Source organism: Pelmatolapia mariae, linkage group LG17 (genome assembly GCF_036321145.2).
Source record: "Pelmatolapia mariae isolate MD_Pm_ZW linkage group LG17, Pm_UMD_F_2, whole genome shotgun sequence".
Taxonomy (NCBI): domain Eukaryota; kingdom Metazoa; phylum Chordata; class Actinopteri; order Cichliformes; family Cichlidae; genus Pelmatolapia; species Pelmatolapia mariae.
This window is the reverse complement of record NC_086242.1, coordinates 933,542-953,385: the sequence shown is the minus strand read 5'-3', so window position 1 is coordinate 953,385 and position 19,844 is coordinate 933,542. Positions and strand designations below refer to the sequence as shown.

The window sequence follows — 19,844 nt, the reverse complement described above, 5'->3', positions numbered from 1 at the left end:
GAACCTTCTACCGGTTTTATTGTTTAGTCATCGCAGTCTTGTGTATGCTACGATACATTCTCCACGAGTGCACTAACCTTGTTGCAGCTGGTCTGAAGTACTACGCACCTTTGAAATGGAATGAACTCTAAAATGTAACAAACCCTTTGATATCATTGAGTTTATTATGCTAGGCTGTGAAAAATTATTTATCCAATAGATTTTTAAATGGGTCTTTGCTTGATTTTATTCTTTTGTGTTCTGTCTGCTGAATATTTTATTTCTTCTGTAATCAGGAATGCCTGAGATCAAAGATGTTCTAAAGAAAAAGTAAAGGCCCTACAAACTCCAACAACATGACAGCAAAAAGCAGCAGTGGGAATTAAGAGTTCCCCTAAAGTTTGATTGCAGCATGAGGCAGTGCAGAGACATTTAGAGGGATGCCGTCCATCATGGGTGTCATGCTGTCCTGTTGAGGTGAATTTGTGGTTTAGTAGACAGCCTTCTGCAGCTTGCTGTGACATTTTAGAAGCTGCAGCCGGCATCACAGCGAAAGGCAAGAAATGATGATCTGTGGGCTCCGATCATCACGCTGATGCCAGGCAGCCTCTTGCCTCGTTACCTTTTGAGAAGCTCAGTACTGATAGATGTGTATTTGTTGCATGTACGTGAACTATATGTTGAACTTTATGAAGACCAGTTAGACATCCAAACCCAGCTGAACTGGACTAAATTCCCCTCGGCCCCCCACCAGTCTCAGAGAGTTTGCCAATGGTCCTGGCTTCAAAAGCTCTACATACTATTAGTTGTTCTTACAAATCACATTAACATGGACACCTCAAATTTGTATGAAGACACTATTTTAAGATTCATATTGTGTGATAGTCAGTGATGAAGAAGAATGCTAATGTTCCCCCTCACTGAACTCATCTATCTGCTGTAGGGCCTGCCCGCAGCTGCTGTCTCACTAGGATAGCCTGCTGTGACTGCACGGACCCATTACGTTACAAAGAAATAAACTGATGCAATATAAAAAGAGTAAGCACATATGGTAAACTGCTCTCACACAATAATTCTGTCCAGCAGTGCATTCGTGTTACAAAGGGAAGTGTCTTCGTAACAGAGCATTTGATTTTGAAACAGGTTGGTCTTCCTATAGTATGATGAAAACCATCAGACTATCACTCAGTGTGGTCTGATAACAAAATGACTGATCTATCATTGCATACAAACATAATCTGGTTCTTGTATGTACCGTCATCCATACAATCAACATGAATTATGACACCATAACAGGCCAGGCACCCCTACAGATGTGGCTGTAGCTCAACGGTAGCGCAGATCACTTACTGATTTAGAAGTTTGGTGGTTCTCCAGTTGGCAACAGCGGTCTGGCGAGGAAGGAGCGGCTAGCAGGTCCAGCAGGCATGTGGTGCGGATGTTAGCCGGAAAACTCGGAGGCCAGCCACTTAAATAGAACAACAGACCTTTATTTGGTGTTAACAGAACAAGACCATACAAGGTCACACATACATGTGGCGGGGTTAGGTAGTCGCCGCTCCAGCCCGTTACAATGGTACAGTTTCTCTAAACAGACGCACCGAGAGCAGCATGCTCTGCTGTAATGGCTGCCGCTGCACTCACATTAGGAGGCTCTTCAACTGCTACAATAATGGGACATTATTGTAGCAGGGACATTATTGTATTATGGCATAGTGGTGCTATGCCATAATAAGGGTTGTTACAATGCCAAACATCCTCGGGCAATACGACCCCCAAGTTGTTCTTTGATGAATCCATCGGAGTATGGATGTGTGTGAATGATAGCTTTGAGTGCTCAGAGTAGAAAAGTGCTACCTGAACCAGTCTGTTTACCATTTACCATCCATGTAAACACAATGTATATGATTAGGTTCAAGATGCATTCTTCTCCTCTCCCCTCACTTTTGTTTGACCTCGAGCGACACTAAAAACATTAAATGACATTTAAGACAGTGTGGTTTGTGTGGCAGTTTTATTTATATTACAGAGCCAAGTTGTTGAAAATGAAAAATATCATTTGTAATAATGAGCTGATAGTTCCAGACCACAGAGGGCACACAGATGCACATGTGCATATGTTGACAGGAGGAACATGAGCACACTCAGATGTTCATTTTGGTGTCAGGTACGTGATTGTAACTATGTGTCTGTATCTGCTGGTTGCTTCCTGGATTTGGAGTGGTGGACGTTGACACCACAGGTTTAATAATAGCAACAAGCTTAGACTCGAGGACTGCCAGACCGCTCTCTCATTGTATGAATAGGCAGGGCACAAAGAGGATCGGAGAGGCGGAGAGCTTAGCGGACACAAAAAAAATCATGAAACAGGAAAGACAGAAGGAGAGAAGAGGCGGACAGGGAGCGCAGTCTGCAGCAGTTCTTGAGGAAGGCTGTCATCATTATGCAAATTTGATGCAAATTTCACACTTTCAACTGATTGGAAATGGGACTTTGCATCAAGGCAGGGACAATATGATGGGGAGCAATAAGCTAAACACATAAAGAGAGGATGAAACCAATCAAGACTGTCCCAGTGACAGAGCTGGTCTCATGTACTGACAGGGACTAGAAAGAGAGAGCAGATTTCTCCTGTATTGTCTTCCCTTCATTGGCTTCCTGTTAAATCCAGAATTCAAAATCCTGCTCCTCACATACAAGGTCTTAAATAATCAGGCCCCATCTTATCTTAATGACCTTGTAGTACCATATCACCCTATTAGAGCACTTCGCTCTCACACTGCAGGCCTACTTGCTGTTCCTAGAGTATTTAAAAGTAGAATGGGAGGCAGAGCCTTCAGTTTTCAGGCCCCTCTTCTGTGGAACCAGCTTCCAGTTTGGATTCGGGAGACAGACACTATCTCTACTTTTAAGATTAGGCTTCAAACTTTCCTTTTTGCTAAAGCATATAGTTAGGGCTGGACCAGGTGACCCTGAATCCTCCCTTAGTTATGCTGCAATAGACGTAGGCTGCCGGGGGATTCCCATGATGCATTGAGTTTTTCCTTTCCAGTCACCTTTCTCACTCACTATGTGTTAATAGACCTCTCTGCACTGAATCATATCTGTTATTAATCTCTGTCTCTCTTCCACAGCATGTCTTTATCCTGTTTTCCTTCTCTCACCCCAACCAATCACAGCAGATGGCCCCGCCCCTCCCTGAGCCTGGTTCTGCCGGAGGTTTCTTCCTGTTAAAAGGGAGTTTTTCCTTCCCACTGTCACCAAAGAACCAAACCCAAAAACAAGCAAAAACAACAAACCCTCCTAGGTCACAGTCCCAAAGTCAGACCGCGCATCCAGCAGTAGTGCAAAAAAAAGAAAAATCCCCACAGAACAGTCTCAGGCAGCCGATATCTATAACAAAATAGATATCGGGTGGCCTACCTCGGGTGCCGTGATAGCGGCAGGACACTTCAGGCGGCCTGCCACGGGTACAATAGCGGCAGTGCTGCAGCTCCGGCGGGCGGCCATGGGTCCGGTGGCGGCGGCGTTGCATCTCCGGTGGCCTGACACGGGTCCAGTGGCGGCGGCGCAGCTCCAATGAGCCACAGTGTCACATGGCACACGATCCATGACGTGCTGGCTGTGCTGGACGTGGACGCGCTGGCCGTGCTGGTCTCTCCGGCTCGCTGAGCTTCTCCACGGGTAGCGCGGGCTCCTCCTCAGGCTGTGAATCCACCGGCTGTCCGGGCCGGTGAGCAGCCTGAGTAGGAGAGTGGAGGTGGAGGGTTGAAAGCAGGAAGTCCATGACTACTGGGTTGAGAGAGCCCACCAGCCAGGGAAATTTAAAAAGCGTTTCCTGCAGCCGCCTCTCCACGGCGCAACGCAACCCTTCCCCGGGCTTCTCCCACCACAAATCACACAGTCTGTAAACTTTGTCCATCATCTCGCTCCTGAGCCTCTCCTCAGAGTCCGCTAGGCCCATGTTTGGCTGGATCTTTCTGTCACGGTTGACGCTGGCCAACCATGGGGATGTGAGGAAGAAGGACCCAAATGCTGGACTCTGTGTGCTTAGCAGTGTGTTTATTTACAGTGCAGGGAAAATAACAATAAATCCGCAGTGCGTTCCCAACTCCCGTGACATGTCCTCTTCCCAGTGTCAGTGTTCCTTGTCCCCGCTCCTCAGTGTCTGAGCACCTCGTGCTCGCTGCCCTCTCGTCTCCACGCTCCTCCTGGGGAGATAACAAACAGGCAGCCGTAACACACACGTAATGCGGCAGACTAACCGTACTGACTGGCCGAGAGACTAACGTGAAGTCACGCAATGATCCAGATCTGAGGAGATACTAGGAGCACAAGGAACACAAGGCGAGTCACAAGACTGATGAGACCAGGTTGATGTAAACTCCACCCAGGGGTGGCCAAAACATAGAAAACCCACACAGCACTCACCAAGCCTGTGACAAATGCTTTTTCTTCACTGGTGGAGTCTTACATGGTGAGCATGCATACAGGCCATGGTAGTGAAAGCATTTCTTTTTGTTTCTTTCTACAAGTGGGCCCTGGCTCTGGGACAACTCTTCTGCTGATTCTTTTCACTTTTCTGTCTGAAATCTTACAGGGAGCAGCTGGTCGTGGCCAGAAATGGGGTTTTTTCCACTTCACGATTATGGCCCCAACAGTGGAACCTTCACCAGTTTAGAAATTCTTCTGTAACCAGTGCCACCAGTATGTTTTGCAACAATAAGGTTGTGAAGGTCTTGAGTGAGTGTGTGACGCCTCAGTAATGAGAGACCTTTTTATAGGCATCAGGATTGAATCAGCTGATATTAATTTGCTCTAAGTGGCAGGACTACTTTCTAATTACTGATAGATTTCAGCTGCTGTCGTGACTTTCCATGCGTTGTGTTCAGCACTTTTCCCCTGTGACATTTCTCGTTATTACATGTAACTTAATTTATGGACATGTTTAGTTTGATTTTAGTGTGCGTGTGGTTTGGACGGGTTGTTATCGACATTTGATGAGAATTTGAAGTCAAAAGCACCTGTAGCTACAATTCAGTGATAGAAATAATTATATATTTGTAGATGTCTCCTGCAGACTGGCTGTGTGTCCATGTAGCATTCAGATTACAGTCAATCAATCAATCAATCAATCAATCAATCAATCAATCAATCAATCAACCAATCAATCAATCAACCAATCAATCAATCAACCACTGCTCTGCAGATGGTGAAATAGATGATGTATATCTCTCTTTTGATGATTTTTTGGAGAAAAATGTTGAAATGAAGGAAGATTGAAATCAGTCTATAATCAGCTGGATTATTGGCTTTTTAAGTAAAGCAATCACTTGACCGTGTCCGAGGTTTAAACCTAGTTTATATGTTCTGTTCACGCTTGGGCACATTTTCAGAGATCAGATTTCTCCTTCCATTGAAACACATGCTCACTAACCATGTTAGCTACGGTTTCCACTGTCAGGTTAAATAAAGGCTCCAAAACAAATCTAAATTTTAATGGTAATATTGCATAAAGTGCTTTGAGTGCTGTATAAGAACTCACCCATTAACAACATAATCAGCTTCTGTGTGAGTAAAGTTTAGGTAGTTACTCTGCATTGTGTTGGCGTGTGGCCTTGAAGGAGTCACTTCCTTAAAGGTTGTTGTGCCACTGACATGAACAAGCTCCCCCACTCACGTGATAAAGCCTCCAACACCCATCTGTGTCTCTGTGTCTCCCAACTGGGAAAACACAGCATCAGGGATGGCTGTCAGCTTTCCCTTCTAATCCTACTGGCAGGAGGAGGGAGGATGGACAGAGGGAGAGATGAAGTGTGTCATGCAAAAATGAGTCCATGCAGGGTTTGAACTATAGCATGACCTTCCATCTGGCAGAGGACTGTCTAACCTTTCTACTATGACCACCAAAGAACAAAGAAAAAGTAAAAGCTCAGGTTTCCACTGGGAATGTTTCGCAGTCTACATAAAACCAGCAACTGACAAAACCATAGTCGTCAGTCGGATTGCCAGACAGAGGAGTGCGATTCCTCAGCCCAGAGAACACATGTCCTCTGCTCTGATGTCCAGCATGGTTTACAGCAGTGTGTCTGATGCTTTGCTTTTGGTGATGTAAGGCAGCTGTGTAGCCGTGGAATCCCATTCCCCAATGTCCTCTGGGAAATCTGAATGCAACTGCAGGTTGGTGACCTCTGCGCGTCCGTCGAACCCGACCTGTGATTTCATGTGGCCCAGCACTTTGTGTTTGAGCTGCTGTCACTTCCACTTTGTTATAATACCACTAACAGTTAACTGTGGAAATCTCAGCATTGAAGAAATGAGCGACCCATTCTTTCACAGATGTCTGCAGAAGCAGTCTGCAGGTCTGGGTGATTGATTTTATACATCTATGATCATGGAAGTGACTGGAACACCTGAACTCAATGATTTGAATGGATGAGTGAATATCTTTGGCAGTATAGTTTGTGTATATATTTGTCTTTGTCTGTCCTTCATAATAATCTGATAGGATAATCTAATATTTCACTAAATTAATGTTTAAAGGACAATTTTAGTTTTTATCATTTCGCCTGACTCTCAGACTTAAACACCTCTGAGAGTCAGGAATAAATATAAGCACAGAACTCGGGTTTAGCTTAAGCTACATTCAAAAATGATATAAGATCATCAGGCACAAGTAGCTGCTCTGTTCTAGGATCATGTTTAATGCTTATAAAACAATGAAGTTGTTTTAAAATTGTTTGCAGCCAAAACGAGAAAATCCAGGAACAAATTTGTATCTAAGACCTTACAGACTACACACTGATGCTCATCTGGGAAACACACACACATTTACACTCTGATGGATGAATCAGAGAGCACCCTGGGCTCAGTATCTCGCCCAAGGATATTTGCATGCAGACTGGAGCAGCCAGGGATCAAACCACCAACCTTCAGATTGGTACATGACCTGTTCTACCTCTAGAGCCACCCCAGATCTTCCAAGAATTTTGACGCAATATTTCAGATTTGTCAGTAGGCAGAGGACCTTTTAAAACAAAGCTGAAGAATAGTCGTGATAGTCGTGATAAGCAGGAACGCTCAGCTCTCTCTTCATCATGACGGACCGGTACAGCATGACTGCAGCCGCAGCACCGATCCGTCTCCCGCTCCTTTCTCCGCTCACTCGTGAACAAGATCCCGAGATACTTAAACTCCAGGACAGGAACTCATCCCTGACCCGGAGTGGGCACTCAAAGCCTTTTCCCAGCTGAGGATCACGGCCTCAGATTTGGAGGTGCCGATTCTCATTCCCACCGCTTCACACTCGGCTTCGAGCCCCTCCAGTACGAAAGAATAATACATATGAATACATTAGATTCACACAGGAGTGTAGAGGATATTTCAGGTAGGATTTCAGGTAACCATCGAAAGATCCATCCTCTCCTGCAGAAAGAAGCAGCAAGCCGGAGTCCTATTAACTGTATGTTCACATAACAACTCTTCATTATCATATTCAAGTAAGCAGAGTATAATAACATTCCAATGAACCTTTAATGTGATGCAATGGTGTTTGACCTTTGCTCTTCTTTATTCTAAGGCCTTTGAGCCCAAAAATAAAGCTTTAGACATCCAGAGACTGAAAACAGAAAAGCACTCACATGAGTGGATGTGTATAGAAATGCACACAGCCCCACTCATTCAGTATCACTTCCAGTCACTATCAGTAATGGAGAGGAAATGGTGTCTGGCTCAGAGATGTTTGCAGAAGGCTGAAGGGCAATTTAACTAAAATGACTGAGATAGAAATCCATTTGGGTTTGTGAGAGCAGTGTGCCTGAGTCTAACTGCTGGAAGGAGGATATCTCAGTGAAAGGATGTAATGTAATGTGTTTGCCAGCACACAAATATGCCAAAGGGTTGGAATTTGGCTTGCTCAAGCATTTCTGTCCACAGAGACGAGCACCGGAGAGGTTAGCACTTCTCAGGAAATCAAATGTGGAAACACAGGCAGCTTCAGGCCAAGGGGAGAGCAGAAGGATGCCGAATGTTTCATACAAACTTCCCTTCCCCACTTCAAACATGGACTAGACTGCCGATTCTCCCCATTACTCAAAACATAACCTGCCTAACCTGATTTAAGTAATTATGTTGATTTAGCAAAAGCAGATTGTCTCCAAATTATTTTGTGTTGGTGAAACACAACAATCCAACAGGTCATATTGAAAAAGTTATTTAAATAATAAGTCAAACAGAGCTTATAGGTTTTGAATATACTGCCCCCTTTTAGCAGGAAACAGTTGCTGAAACTGTCAGAACCAGTAACTATGGTTGAATTTAAGTGACTTTTTAAGGATCAAGAAAATAGTGCAAGTGCTCTTAAAGTTGCAGTGAAATTCAGTTGAAACCAAACACTTTTTGGACAGAGACCAGACTTTTGAATCTTGTCTGAGAGTTGCAGATAGAATCATTTATATTTACGATGTGATGGATCGCTGCTGCGGCTGCAGTGATGCTGTACCGTCCATCGTGAAGAGAGAGCTGAGTATAAAAGCAAAGCTTTCAATTTACCAGTCGATCTACGTCCCTACCCTCACCTACGGTCAGAGCTGTGGGTAGTGACTCAAAGAACGAACTCGCGAATACAAGCAGCAAAAATGAGCTTCCTCTGAAGGGTGGCTGGCCTCTCCCTTAGAGATAGGGTGAGAAGTTCAGCCATCCGGGAGGGGCTCAGAGTAGAGCTGCTGCTCCTTCACATCGAAAGGAGCCAGTTGAGGTGGTTCGGGCATCTGACAAGGATGCCTCCTGGATGCCTAATGGGTGAGGTATTCCAGGCATGTCTCACCAGGAGGAGGCCCCCGGGCAGACCCAGGACAACCTGGAGGGATTATATCTCTTGGCTGGCCTGGGAACATCTTGGTGTTGCCCCGAACAAGCTCATCACTAACAGCTGATATGGATAACGATTCAAGAGTGTTGTTACCGTCAGCCACCTCCTGTACGTGGATGATATCAAGGTGCATGTCAGAAGTAAGAGAGACGTTGAGTCATTCATCAGGACATGAATGGGCCCGTTTGGATAAGTGTGACCAAACGGTTGCAAAGAGAGGAAAGGTGATCCTGACTGAAGGGGTAGAGTTGCCAGAAGGCAGATTAGCAGACATACAATACAGCAACAAGAACCTACACACCAAATGGGAACCAGCTATAGCCAAAAACCTCCTGAAGGTAAGACATGAGAAGCCAGCTGAACAGTATGAATAAGAGTCAAGCCATTGATATATGTGCCGTACAGCTGCTACCAGCCGGTCGCAGGAGGAAATAGATGCCACTGATATCAACTCCTCACAGTCTCCACAGTGAAGTGTGTTGTTTTTCAGCAAGTCAGAATGTGGTATCGAGGACGTACAACTCCAAGAAGAGGAGGAGACATTAACACTCGATTTTTATTTGCGTTCTATACTTTTGACATCATGGCTTCTAAAGATCTCAATGAAGAAACGGTTGTTTTTTAAATTATTCCTTCTATTCCAGTGTCATATTAATTCAGTTTCTCTATATTTTGTGTGTTGCTGTGTTTTCAGCTCGGTGTCACATTATAGTCCTTATATGTACTGTGTCTAATAATGCAAGCACCTCTATAGGAGTTTGTTGATGGAGCAAACTGACAGTAGTGCAATCTCTGTTATCAAATTTTGACATTGTGTATTTATTTATACACTAAGAACATACAGTAGTGTAGAGTGTATAGCTTTATGTGACATTTTGTGAAATAACTGGGTGAATACGTTTGATGTCTGATGTCATTGCGGTGATGTCATTCTTCATTTGCTTCTTTTCACTTTCCTAAACACTGATTGTTCTGACTCATGCCAAGGCCACGCATTACTCCTATGATTGGTTCTGATTAGCAGCACATGGTGGAGAGGATGTTTATTTTCTAAATACTTTGCCTGATTGACTTCAGTTACTGATATGTTGATATATTTTATATTCCAAAACTCATAGTTTAATTATTTCAATGTTAATAGTATCACTGAGGTCATGACTAAACCTAATATCTTATATCTCTGGGATTGCTTTTTTATTATTTGTTTTAGATATAAAATTCGATTGCTAATTGAACAGCTGGATAAAAATTAGGTCAAGCAAAAGGACAACGATGCCAAGCGTAGCAGGCAGCACTGAATTCAGTTTTATTTATATTGAGGCACCTCAAGGTGCTAACTTTAGCTGTTGCAGTGGCCGAACGTCCAGACCTTAACCCGACTAAAATCCTGTGACAGAAACCTCAGTGAACTGAAGCAAAGTTGGCCATAATTCCTCCACAATGATCATGTGATACAGAAGATTATTACACCAAGTTACTGATGCTAAAGCTGGTTCAATCTATAAGCCCGTTAATCATGGGGTGCACACTGCAAAGGCCTGCGTGAAATGCCCTTTTCACACTAAAACAGGAAGCTCTCCTTTGTATTTATTTAGCCAAGCAGATTTTTGTAATGTAGTTTGTTATAGTTGATCACAGCTGCTCTCTACTAAAATTACAAAATGTTGCCACTGCAGTGTGTCAACAAAAAGCAAACAAACAAACAAACAAGGCAGCACAGTGGTCAGCACTGTTGCCTCACAGCAAAAAGCTCCATCACTTGTCTGTGATGCATTTAATGTAGCTTGAATTGTTCATTATAGAGAAAGACCATTTAACTAATCCTCCTTCCTTTGTTTTCTTGGGTACAAAGCTTAATACGTTATTTACCTGTTTACCTATTTTCTGCTTTACAAAGGTGAAATGAAAAATTTGCTCTGCATTATTTTATTTAAAGTTTATTTAAATAATCTCTGGATAATATAAAATGTTTTCTGTGAGATATAGTATTTGAGCATTTTATTTAGACTTTTTAATTTTTTTTTTAGCTGTGCTCTCTGTGATTGGAAATACTGGTAAATATCACTGGATTACATTAATGATGAAGAAAACTTAAAAAAATAAAAAACTAGGAGATTCTTGGCCAACCAGTGCTGGCCATGTCCAAACGTATTCAGCAGTAGACTGTCCTCAGCCTCTAAGTGATTAATAGTGATTAATGCTGCCAATAGCTTTGCCCATTTGTAAATAGCATTGAAGCAGAAAGTGGGAACTACTTTTTTTGAAAGTTTTCTTTGGGTAGGGAGTTAGGGCTAGGACTTGCTTAGGTTTGCTTGTTTTGTCTGTTATTTGGGCCTTGGTTCACCTTGGAGTTTATGCTTTCGGTATTATAGGCAGAGCAATAAACCTCACCTTTATCTGTGAATTGGCTTTTGCTTTAACCCTTATGTTACGCTCACATAAACCACGGTGTAGCAGTGTGTGTGTGTGTGTGTGTGTGTGTGTGTGTGTGTGTGTGTGTGTGTGTGTGTGTGGTGGTATGATTGTCTTGTTTGTGTAATTCAAACCTCCAAAGCCACGTAGCCTTGCCAGAGACATGCAGTAATGGTGTCAAAAGGAAACGGCTCTTTTTCTACCAGCCAGGAAATTACAGCCTCATTATGAACCTACAGCATCACAGTCACTGTTCTGGCGTGGGACCGGGCCACAGAGCTACAAGAGGAATGTATGTAAAGGCTACACTAAGCTAGAAAAAAGCAGATGAAACAATCGCCTTTAACAAATAGTTGACAATGGAGTAAGCAGAAATATGATGGAAAGATATCTTCATCATATTCATGAAGTATTTTAACTTTTGTAACAAAAGAATTTCCAAAACATGCCAAAAAACCTGTATTTTTCCGATTTATTGAGTAATTGGGCTCTAAATGTACGTAACAACAGCACACATGGGGATTTTTTATGTGCAATGCTGCAGCAGTGCACAGTAGGAAGATGTTGGAATTAATTATGGAGCATCAGTTTGCTTAAACATAACCATTACACTTAACAAAGGGGAATAGAAAAACAGTGAGAGTTGGATAGTCATGTGTGTCCTGTCCAGAGTCACATGCTGCCAGGGTGGCCACAAGTTTCCAGTCTAAGAGCACTGGAATGATGGGTATGCAGTAACACTTACGTCTGACAGCGAGACGGTTCCTCGTTTGATCCCTGGTTAGGGTCTTTCTGTCAGGTCAACTGATCTCTGCTGATAATGGTCATGATTTTGTGATGTTTGAGTAATAAAAGCCATTTTTCCTCTGTGTGGATTTTGTTTATTAAGTGCTCTAAGTAGTGAGTCAGACTAGAAATGGACTATTTAAGTACCAGTCCATTCTAATAGCCAAATCCACATTGGAGAGGCTTCAAAGCAAACAAACAGCCCACTAAGATCACCTGCCCCTACACCTCCCCAACAGCACCCTCCACCCAGATTGTAGAGATCACAGTGGATAACAGCAATCTCAGTGACTGACAATGTAGTGTTTATGCCACTGCTGCCTAAATTAACAGTATTGGTAATTACCATAATAATTTGTTATCTTTCTGTAATGGCCAGTCCACTACTATGCACAAGTTTGGGCAAGGACGCCTCCTGGATGAGGTGTTCTGGCCTAGGGCAGACCCAGGCCAGCCGAGAGACGCCTTGGTGACCGGGGAGAGGGAGGTCTGGGCTTCTCTGCTTAGGCTGCTGCAACCGTGACCCGGCCCCAGATAAGAGGAAGAAGATGGATGGATAGATTACAGTATTATATTTAGTTATTATACATACTTGCCTTCCTGAACATGAATTTAGTTTGCTATTTTCCTCATAAGTAATGATATAATGTTTAGTTTTGATCAAGTATTTGACAGATTTCTAAAATATTTGTGCTTTCTTGTTTTTATGATAGATGCTCTGTCCAACACTGTACTGTTATGAGTGCACACTGAATGGCTCTCCTGATTGATTAGTTAATAGTTTTAGAAGAACATAATTTTTCACGCAGCCATTGTGTTACCGCTGTGGTTTGTAGAGATGTTAAAAGAGTTTCTTCACCACTGGCACAGGAAGCTCTTATCAAAGCAAATGGTTTTCAGGGACGACACCTGACTGTGTGTCCACTGCAAACGCAGCCTCTCCAGCTGAACCACATCTGTACTGAAGCTTCTGCTCAGTCTGTGTATCATTAGAGTGAATGTTTGTGTAAATATTCTGTTTATAAAAACAAACAAACAAACAATACAAAAACCTTTTGTTCCTTTGCAGGTTCCATTACTCGGTGCTCCTACATCAAGTATCACTATTCCTCAGCTACGATACCCAAAAACCTCTCCTACAACATCACCAAGACAATAAGGCAGGACGAATGGCACGCCCTCCGTAAGTCTGCTACTTTTTTTCCTACTGTGACTTAAACTCCTTTCATTTTATGTAGAGATGGTTTGGCTTGAGTACATTTGTTTTCTGTCTCTACCACACAGTTACATGTTCATATCTACTAATGAACAGATTCAGAATTCCTCTGTCTCAATAATGACTTTACTGACTTTCCTCCCTTCAAATTACAGTTTCAGCCAATAATAATATTCAAAGGAAAAGGTGGTAAAAAGGCAGGAAACTTACACTACAATTAAACCTTAATTAAATCAATCAGTGCATTATTATTTTTCCTTTAATTCATCAACACAGGCTTCTCACTGCTGTTCTGCTGTTGACTAAGAGACAGATTGTTTTCTGAAATTCACTTCTGTGGGACAAAGATCGTTGTAGATGAATCAAAGCAGGAGGTCCACCACAGCGCGCTCACTTCTTCTGTTCATCTGTCCACCACTTTGTTTTGGAACAAGAAATTTCTTCCACTTTTGACAATAATCCAATAATTAAGGACTGAAATCTGCTCAAAGAGCGGTCATCTGATTTTGGGGTATTTTCAGGGGGGTTCTGTCTATTATTGTAGGGTCTTTTCTTTAAAATATAAAACATGCTGAGGTGATTGTTGTTGTGATTTGGAACTATATAAATAATTCAATTCAATTCAATTCAATTCAATTTCAATTCAATTTTATTTATATAGCGCCAAATCAAAACAAAAGTCGCCTCAAGGCGCTTTATATTGTACAATAGATGCACAATAATAAATACAGAGAAAAACCCAACAATCATATCATATGACCCCCTATGAGCAAGCACTTTGGCGACAGTGGGAAGGAAAAACTCCCTTTTAACAGGAAGAAACCTCCAGCAGAACCAGGCTCAGGGAGGGGCGGGGCCATCTGCTGTGATTGGTTGGGGTGAGAGAAGGAAGACAGGATAAAGACATGCTGTGGAAGAGAGACAGAGATTAATAACAGGTATGATTCAGTGCAGAGAGGTCTATTAACACATAGTGAGTGAGAAAGGTGACTGGAAAGGAAAAACTCAATGCATCATGGGAATCCCCCGGCAGCCTACGTCTATTGCAGCATAACTAAGGGAGGATTCAGGGTCACCTGGTCCAGCCCTAACTATATGCTTTAGCAAAAAGGAAAGTTTGAAGCCTAATCTTAAAAGTAGAGATAGTGTCTGTCTCCTGAATCCAAACTGGAAGCTGGTTCCACAGAAGAGGGGCCTGAAAACTGAAGGCTCTGCCTCCCATTCTACTTTTAAATACTCTAGGAACAACAAGTAAGCCTGCAGTGTGAGAGCGAAGTGCTCTAATAGGGTGATATGGTACTACAAGGTCATTAAGATAAGATGGGGCCTGATTATTTAAGACCTTGTATGTGAGGAGCAGGATTTTGAATTCTGGATTTAACAGGAAGCCAATGAAGGGAAGCCAATACAGGAGAAATAAAGTTCAAATTAACTGAAATACTAGAAACCATCTTTAACGTCAGTGTCTCCGACAGCAGTGTGGTGACTTGTAGAGAGTCAGTCACTAAACCACTGAGCCAAATGGAAATAACTATCAGTCTGAATAGTCCTTAACTGTCAGGTGACACAAAAGCTCCGCTCTGCTATAAAACCACAAAGGAGTGTCATCTTCACAACTTTGACCTTCAGATCTTTCTAGAATATATTGAAGGTTGAAGCTATGGATGTATTTGTAAATACCAACTAAATTCTCTAATATTTAATACTTGTTCCTCTCCTTTTTATTGTTGTTATTATTATTTTATTACTACCACTGCCATTTTCCGTTATTTTCTTCTCAATATAACTGCACACTCTCTATATGCTCATGTAAAGCTGAGGAGCACGAGCCAAAGAATTTCATTATGGATAAATGTGGCTACACTGTTTATCTGTACATGACAATAAAACTTGAAACTTGAATTTTCTGTTTATGTTATCTGAATAAATATTTAGTGTGCACCAAGTTCTTAGACTTGCACCATAAATGAAAGAATTTTATAAGAAATTGCAAAATTTACATGTAGAAACTGGAACTTCACCCACTGATTCAGTCCAGTGTGACTGTCACTGCAAAACCATGAAAGAAAGAAGAAACAGCCTCAGACGGCAAGGCAGCTAAAAACACTGGACACAGGGCGGCATTAAAGATACACTGTGCTACAGGGCTTGTTGTATATTTCGCATTTTAAGCTAAATTATGCTTTAGCATAATATTTGTATGAATGACAACATCATACAGAAGATAAATCAAACAAATATTAGTAACAAAAGAAAAGAAAAGAGCTGCTCTTTCTATAGCTAATGCTTAGACGTTACACTGAAAACTTCAGAGTTTTTCTGGCAAAGCCAACACTGCAGAATGATTGTTGACAGGAAAGTTCTAGTTTAATGCTTAATCTTCTCTAAATATGTTGACACAGTTTTTGCTTTACAGTCATAACACACTGGTGTCAGGGGAAGGGATTACATGTTCTCAGGTTCAGGGCCTTTTGAAGACTTACACAATCACCGACAGCATTAAAAGCTCTTAGGTTATATTATGTAAAGGTGTCTCGTGCCACCAAAACAGCTGTGAACATCAAGGCATGGACACTTGGCTCCAGGAAGTGTCCTGTGGTGTGTGGCACAGGGCACATGGGACACCACTCACAGAAAACATCAAACTGTTCTTGGTGTTATTTTAAATGTTTTTCTGTAATATTTAATTTGTTATGTTTAGTATATTCTCTGTTACTTTGCAGTGTATGTTTTATTTACCCTGCAATGATAAAAATCCTGGTTCTCGAGTTGGTGTGGCCTTTTTGTGTCTTGCTCTGTGGTTGTTTTCATGTTTAGCTTTGTATTTCCAGTCATTGCTGGTTGATGCACAAAGACAGCACTAAAGCTAATGTCAGTGCTACCACAGACATTAGCTTTACAACTCTAGTCTGCTGTGAGATACAAGAGAGGCTTAAGTTGCAATTGTAGCCGTAATCAGCACTGTGTGAGCACATTTAGCTAAAATGTAACAAACATTCATTTACATTATAGTTCTGTGTTGCACTTGGTCAGAAATACAGTATATTTTCTGCAGTCAGTAGCAGATCCTCTGTTTGTTTTCCATGTCTTTGGCAGTTCATGGCTTTACAGACTCAACTCTATCAAGTTTTAAGAGGACATTATTGACCCCAAATCATATTAGGCTTTTTAGCTGCAGCCGAGGACAAAAGCCATCACATTGGTCTCAATAAGGGAAATAGTGGATGTATCCAATATCTATAAAATGCACTGTAGGTTTGACTAAAACGCATAGAAAAGGGATGGATGCATCTCATCTCCATTATCTTGGCAAAGTCAAAGAAACACGCAGCTCATAGTTATGACAGGAAGGTCAAACCTTTCCAGTCCAGATGTTTAATATCTTTACTTCAGTGACAGGTTAGCGACTCGGTGAAATATGAGTGTCGTCCCATTCAACAGACGGACAGACAGTGGCTCAACTTATTTTCATTTTTAAATTGAAAAACAAACAAACAAACAAACGAACAAAAAAACAAAAGTCTCACAACTATGGCACACAGCAAACATCTACAACTAACCACAACATGGCAGGCCATTGTGACCACAGGAGCACTCCTAGGTGAACACTCTTGTATCCATGCCATTCAAGGATAACCTCAGACATCCGAAAACCAAACACAAAAAGTAAAAACATAATGAAAACAATAATAATAATAACATAATAACATTGGTAATTACAGAAAGAATTAGGACAAAAAACAAAAAAACAAAAACAAGAACAAGAACTCAAAAAAGTCGGCAAAACAAAAAGCACAGAACACGTCATACGAAACCCTCCCACCCTCCCTCTACCCCTGTATGGCTCTCAACCTCATCACATTCGTATATCCAGACAGCCCATATTTACACCTATCTATAGAAACTCCCATGCACAGGAATCAACACCCCCCACGATAAAACCACACCATTCAGGAAGTCGAGTCAGGAAAGCCCAACCGGGGATCAACTCAAAGCAGACCCAGGGGGGCTTGCGTCACCTCTATGATCTGTTAGGTCCAGAGATGGTAGTACTGCCAAGAAGGGGCCCCAGATTTTTTCAAAGGTTCCATACTTCCCTTTTACACTATACGATATCTTCTCAGGTGTGCAGTAGGACACTAGCTCATTAATCCAGTGTCTCAGTGTTGGGGAATTTTCAGCTTTCCAATGTAGCAGAATACATTTTTTCACTGCTGTACTCGCAAGTAAAATAAAATATTTCTTATGGTAATTCACGTTGATAGAGCCTGTGTCACCTAGAATCCATAGTTTTGGGTCCAGTTCAATTTGGATCCCCATTACCCTCGAGATTATTTCAATGGCCTGTCTCACTGGGCAATTCCACAGCATGTGTAGGAGATCGCCATCTGTCACCTTACATCTCAAGCATCTGGGGGAGTAATTACTATCAATTTTATGTAGCCTGTAAGGGATGTAATGTATCCTATGAAGTATGTTAAATTGCACTTACCTGTGTTTTGTAGAAATTAACACGGTCTGTGCCTGTTCCAATAAGTGGTGCCATTCTACCTCTTCATAGACATAGCCCAGGTCTGTCTTCCATTTTCTTTTTATGGACGCTTTGTTGTGATCAGGTAACTTTTCATTGATAATAGCATATACAGACGATGCTATTCCTTTTGTTGACTTCCATGGTTTGGTACAAAGATGGGTTTCAAGAGGAGTTTCTTTTGGTATCTCGGGGAATGCCCCTTTGGATTTCTCTTTGACCCGCTCTCTTATTTGTACAAACTTGAAGAAACTTTGTCCTGGAAGTTTGAATTTTTCCTTTAGTTGTTGAAAGTCAATAAATGTATCTTTATTGTATAAGTCAGCAACAGTTTGAATATTTCTGTCCTTCCATCCCCGCAATATTGGGTCGGCAATGTGATGAGAGAGGTCAGGATTGCCCCATAGGAGTGTCCTTCTAAGAAAGGAGATATTTATTTTCAGAAGCAAGTGGGATTCCTGCCAGGCGCTGAAGGTGTTTAATATTATCAAATTGTTTGTGAGTTTGGATAGACATTTTTTTGTACCTAAAAATGGAACATCTTTTAATGGTATGGGGTTCACCTCATGTTGTTCTATTGGAACCCATCTAGCCTCACTCCTCTCTGCATGTAGCCAGATCCAAACTGATCGGTACTGGGAGGCAAGATAATAGTTCCTAAATACGGGGCCTGCAGAGAGGAGAGTTTGACTCTTGGATTTTTCTTTTGCCATATAAAAGAAGTTATAATTTTATTAAGCTCTTTGAAGAAACTTTTGGGAACATTTGTAGGGAGACATTGAAATAAGTAAATGAACTTAGGCAAAGTATTCATTTTAATAGCATTTATTCTGCCTATGAGGGATAAAGGGAAATCCATCCATCTCTGAATATTAAATTTGGATTGCTCCAAGAATTTGATATAATTTTGTTTGAATATTTGATCCTCGGATTTACCAATTTGTATACCCAAATACGTGAAGCCATTATTACACCACTGTAATGGGTCAGTAAGAGCTCTAATACGGCTATCTTGTATATTTAATGGCATAATCTCACTTTTGGTGTAGTTTATCTTATATCCTGAGGCTGCACTGTATTCTTTAATAATAATAATAATAATAATAATAATAATGCATTGGATTTATATAGCGCTTTTCAAGGCACCCAAAGCGCTTTACAATGCCATTATTCATTCACGCTCACATTCACACACTGGTGGAGGCAAGCTACGGTTGTAGCCACAGCTGCCCTGGGGCAGACTGACAGAAGCGAGGCTGCCATATCGCGCCATCGGCCCCTCTGGCCAACACCAGTAGGCGGTAGGGTAAAGTGTCTTGCCCAAGGACACAACGACCAGGACAGAGAGGCCGGGGACACTTTAAGACACTTCATTAAGGAGGGAATTGATTTAAGTGGGTCCGTTATGTATAGTAGGAGGTCATCTGCGTATAGAGAAAGTTTATGTTCACTTGTACCAAATTTGATTCCAGATATGGAGGCACTAGTACGAATGGCAGCGGCTAGAGGTTCGATCGCATTCGCGAAGAGCAAGGGGGAGCTTGGACAACCTGGTCTGCAGCCTCTGGTTAAAGAGAAAGTGCCTGAGAGCACATCATTTGTTATGATATTGGCTCTGGGGGCATTAAAAAGTGTCCTAACATAACAGGTGAACCTCTCTCCAAAGCCCATAGCTTCCAACGCCCGAAATAGAAAGTTTGGCTCAATCCTGTCAAATGATTTATTAGCATCCATGGAGATTATTAGCAGGGGGTCTTGATTTTTTTGAGCAGTATTCAATATATGGAGCAAACGTCGCACATTATCTGCTCCGTGCCTGTTCTTAATGAAGCCTGTTTGGTCAGTGTGTGTTATCTTAGGCACAATGTCTTCCCATCTGAGTGCGATTATTTTGGATAATATTTTATAATCTGCATTTAAGAGGCTGAGGGGTCTGTAAGAGTCACATCTCTGTTTGTATTTGCCTGGTTTTGGGAGTAATGTGATTGTTGCGATTTCCAAAGACTCTGGTAATTTATTATTTTCTAAAGCTTCTTTAATCATATTCGTGA

The 19,844-nt window shown here is 41.9% G+C and overlaps 1 protein-coding gene across 1 annotated transcript in view; it reads left to right on the top strand.

Moving 5' to 3' along the window:
• Positions 1–19,844, top strand: part of tmem178bb (transmembrane protein 178Bb) — a 75,344-nt gene that overhangs the window by 22,898 nt on the left and 32,602 nt on the right. The window contains exon 3 of the mRNA XM_063500863.1: positions 13,116–13,229. Within this exon, the coding sequence (XP_063356933.1) occupies positions 13,116–13,229 (114 nt within the window). The remainder of the gene's footprint in view (positions 1–13,115; positions 13,230–19,844) is intronic.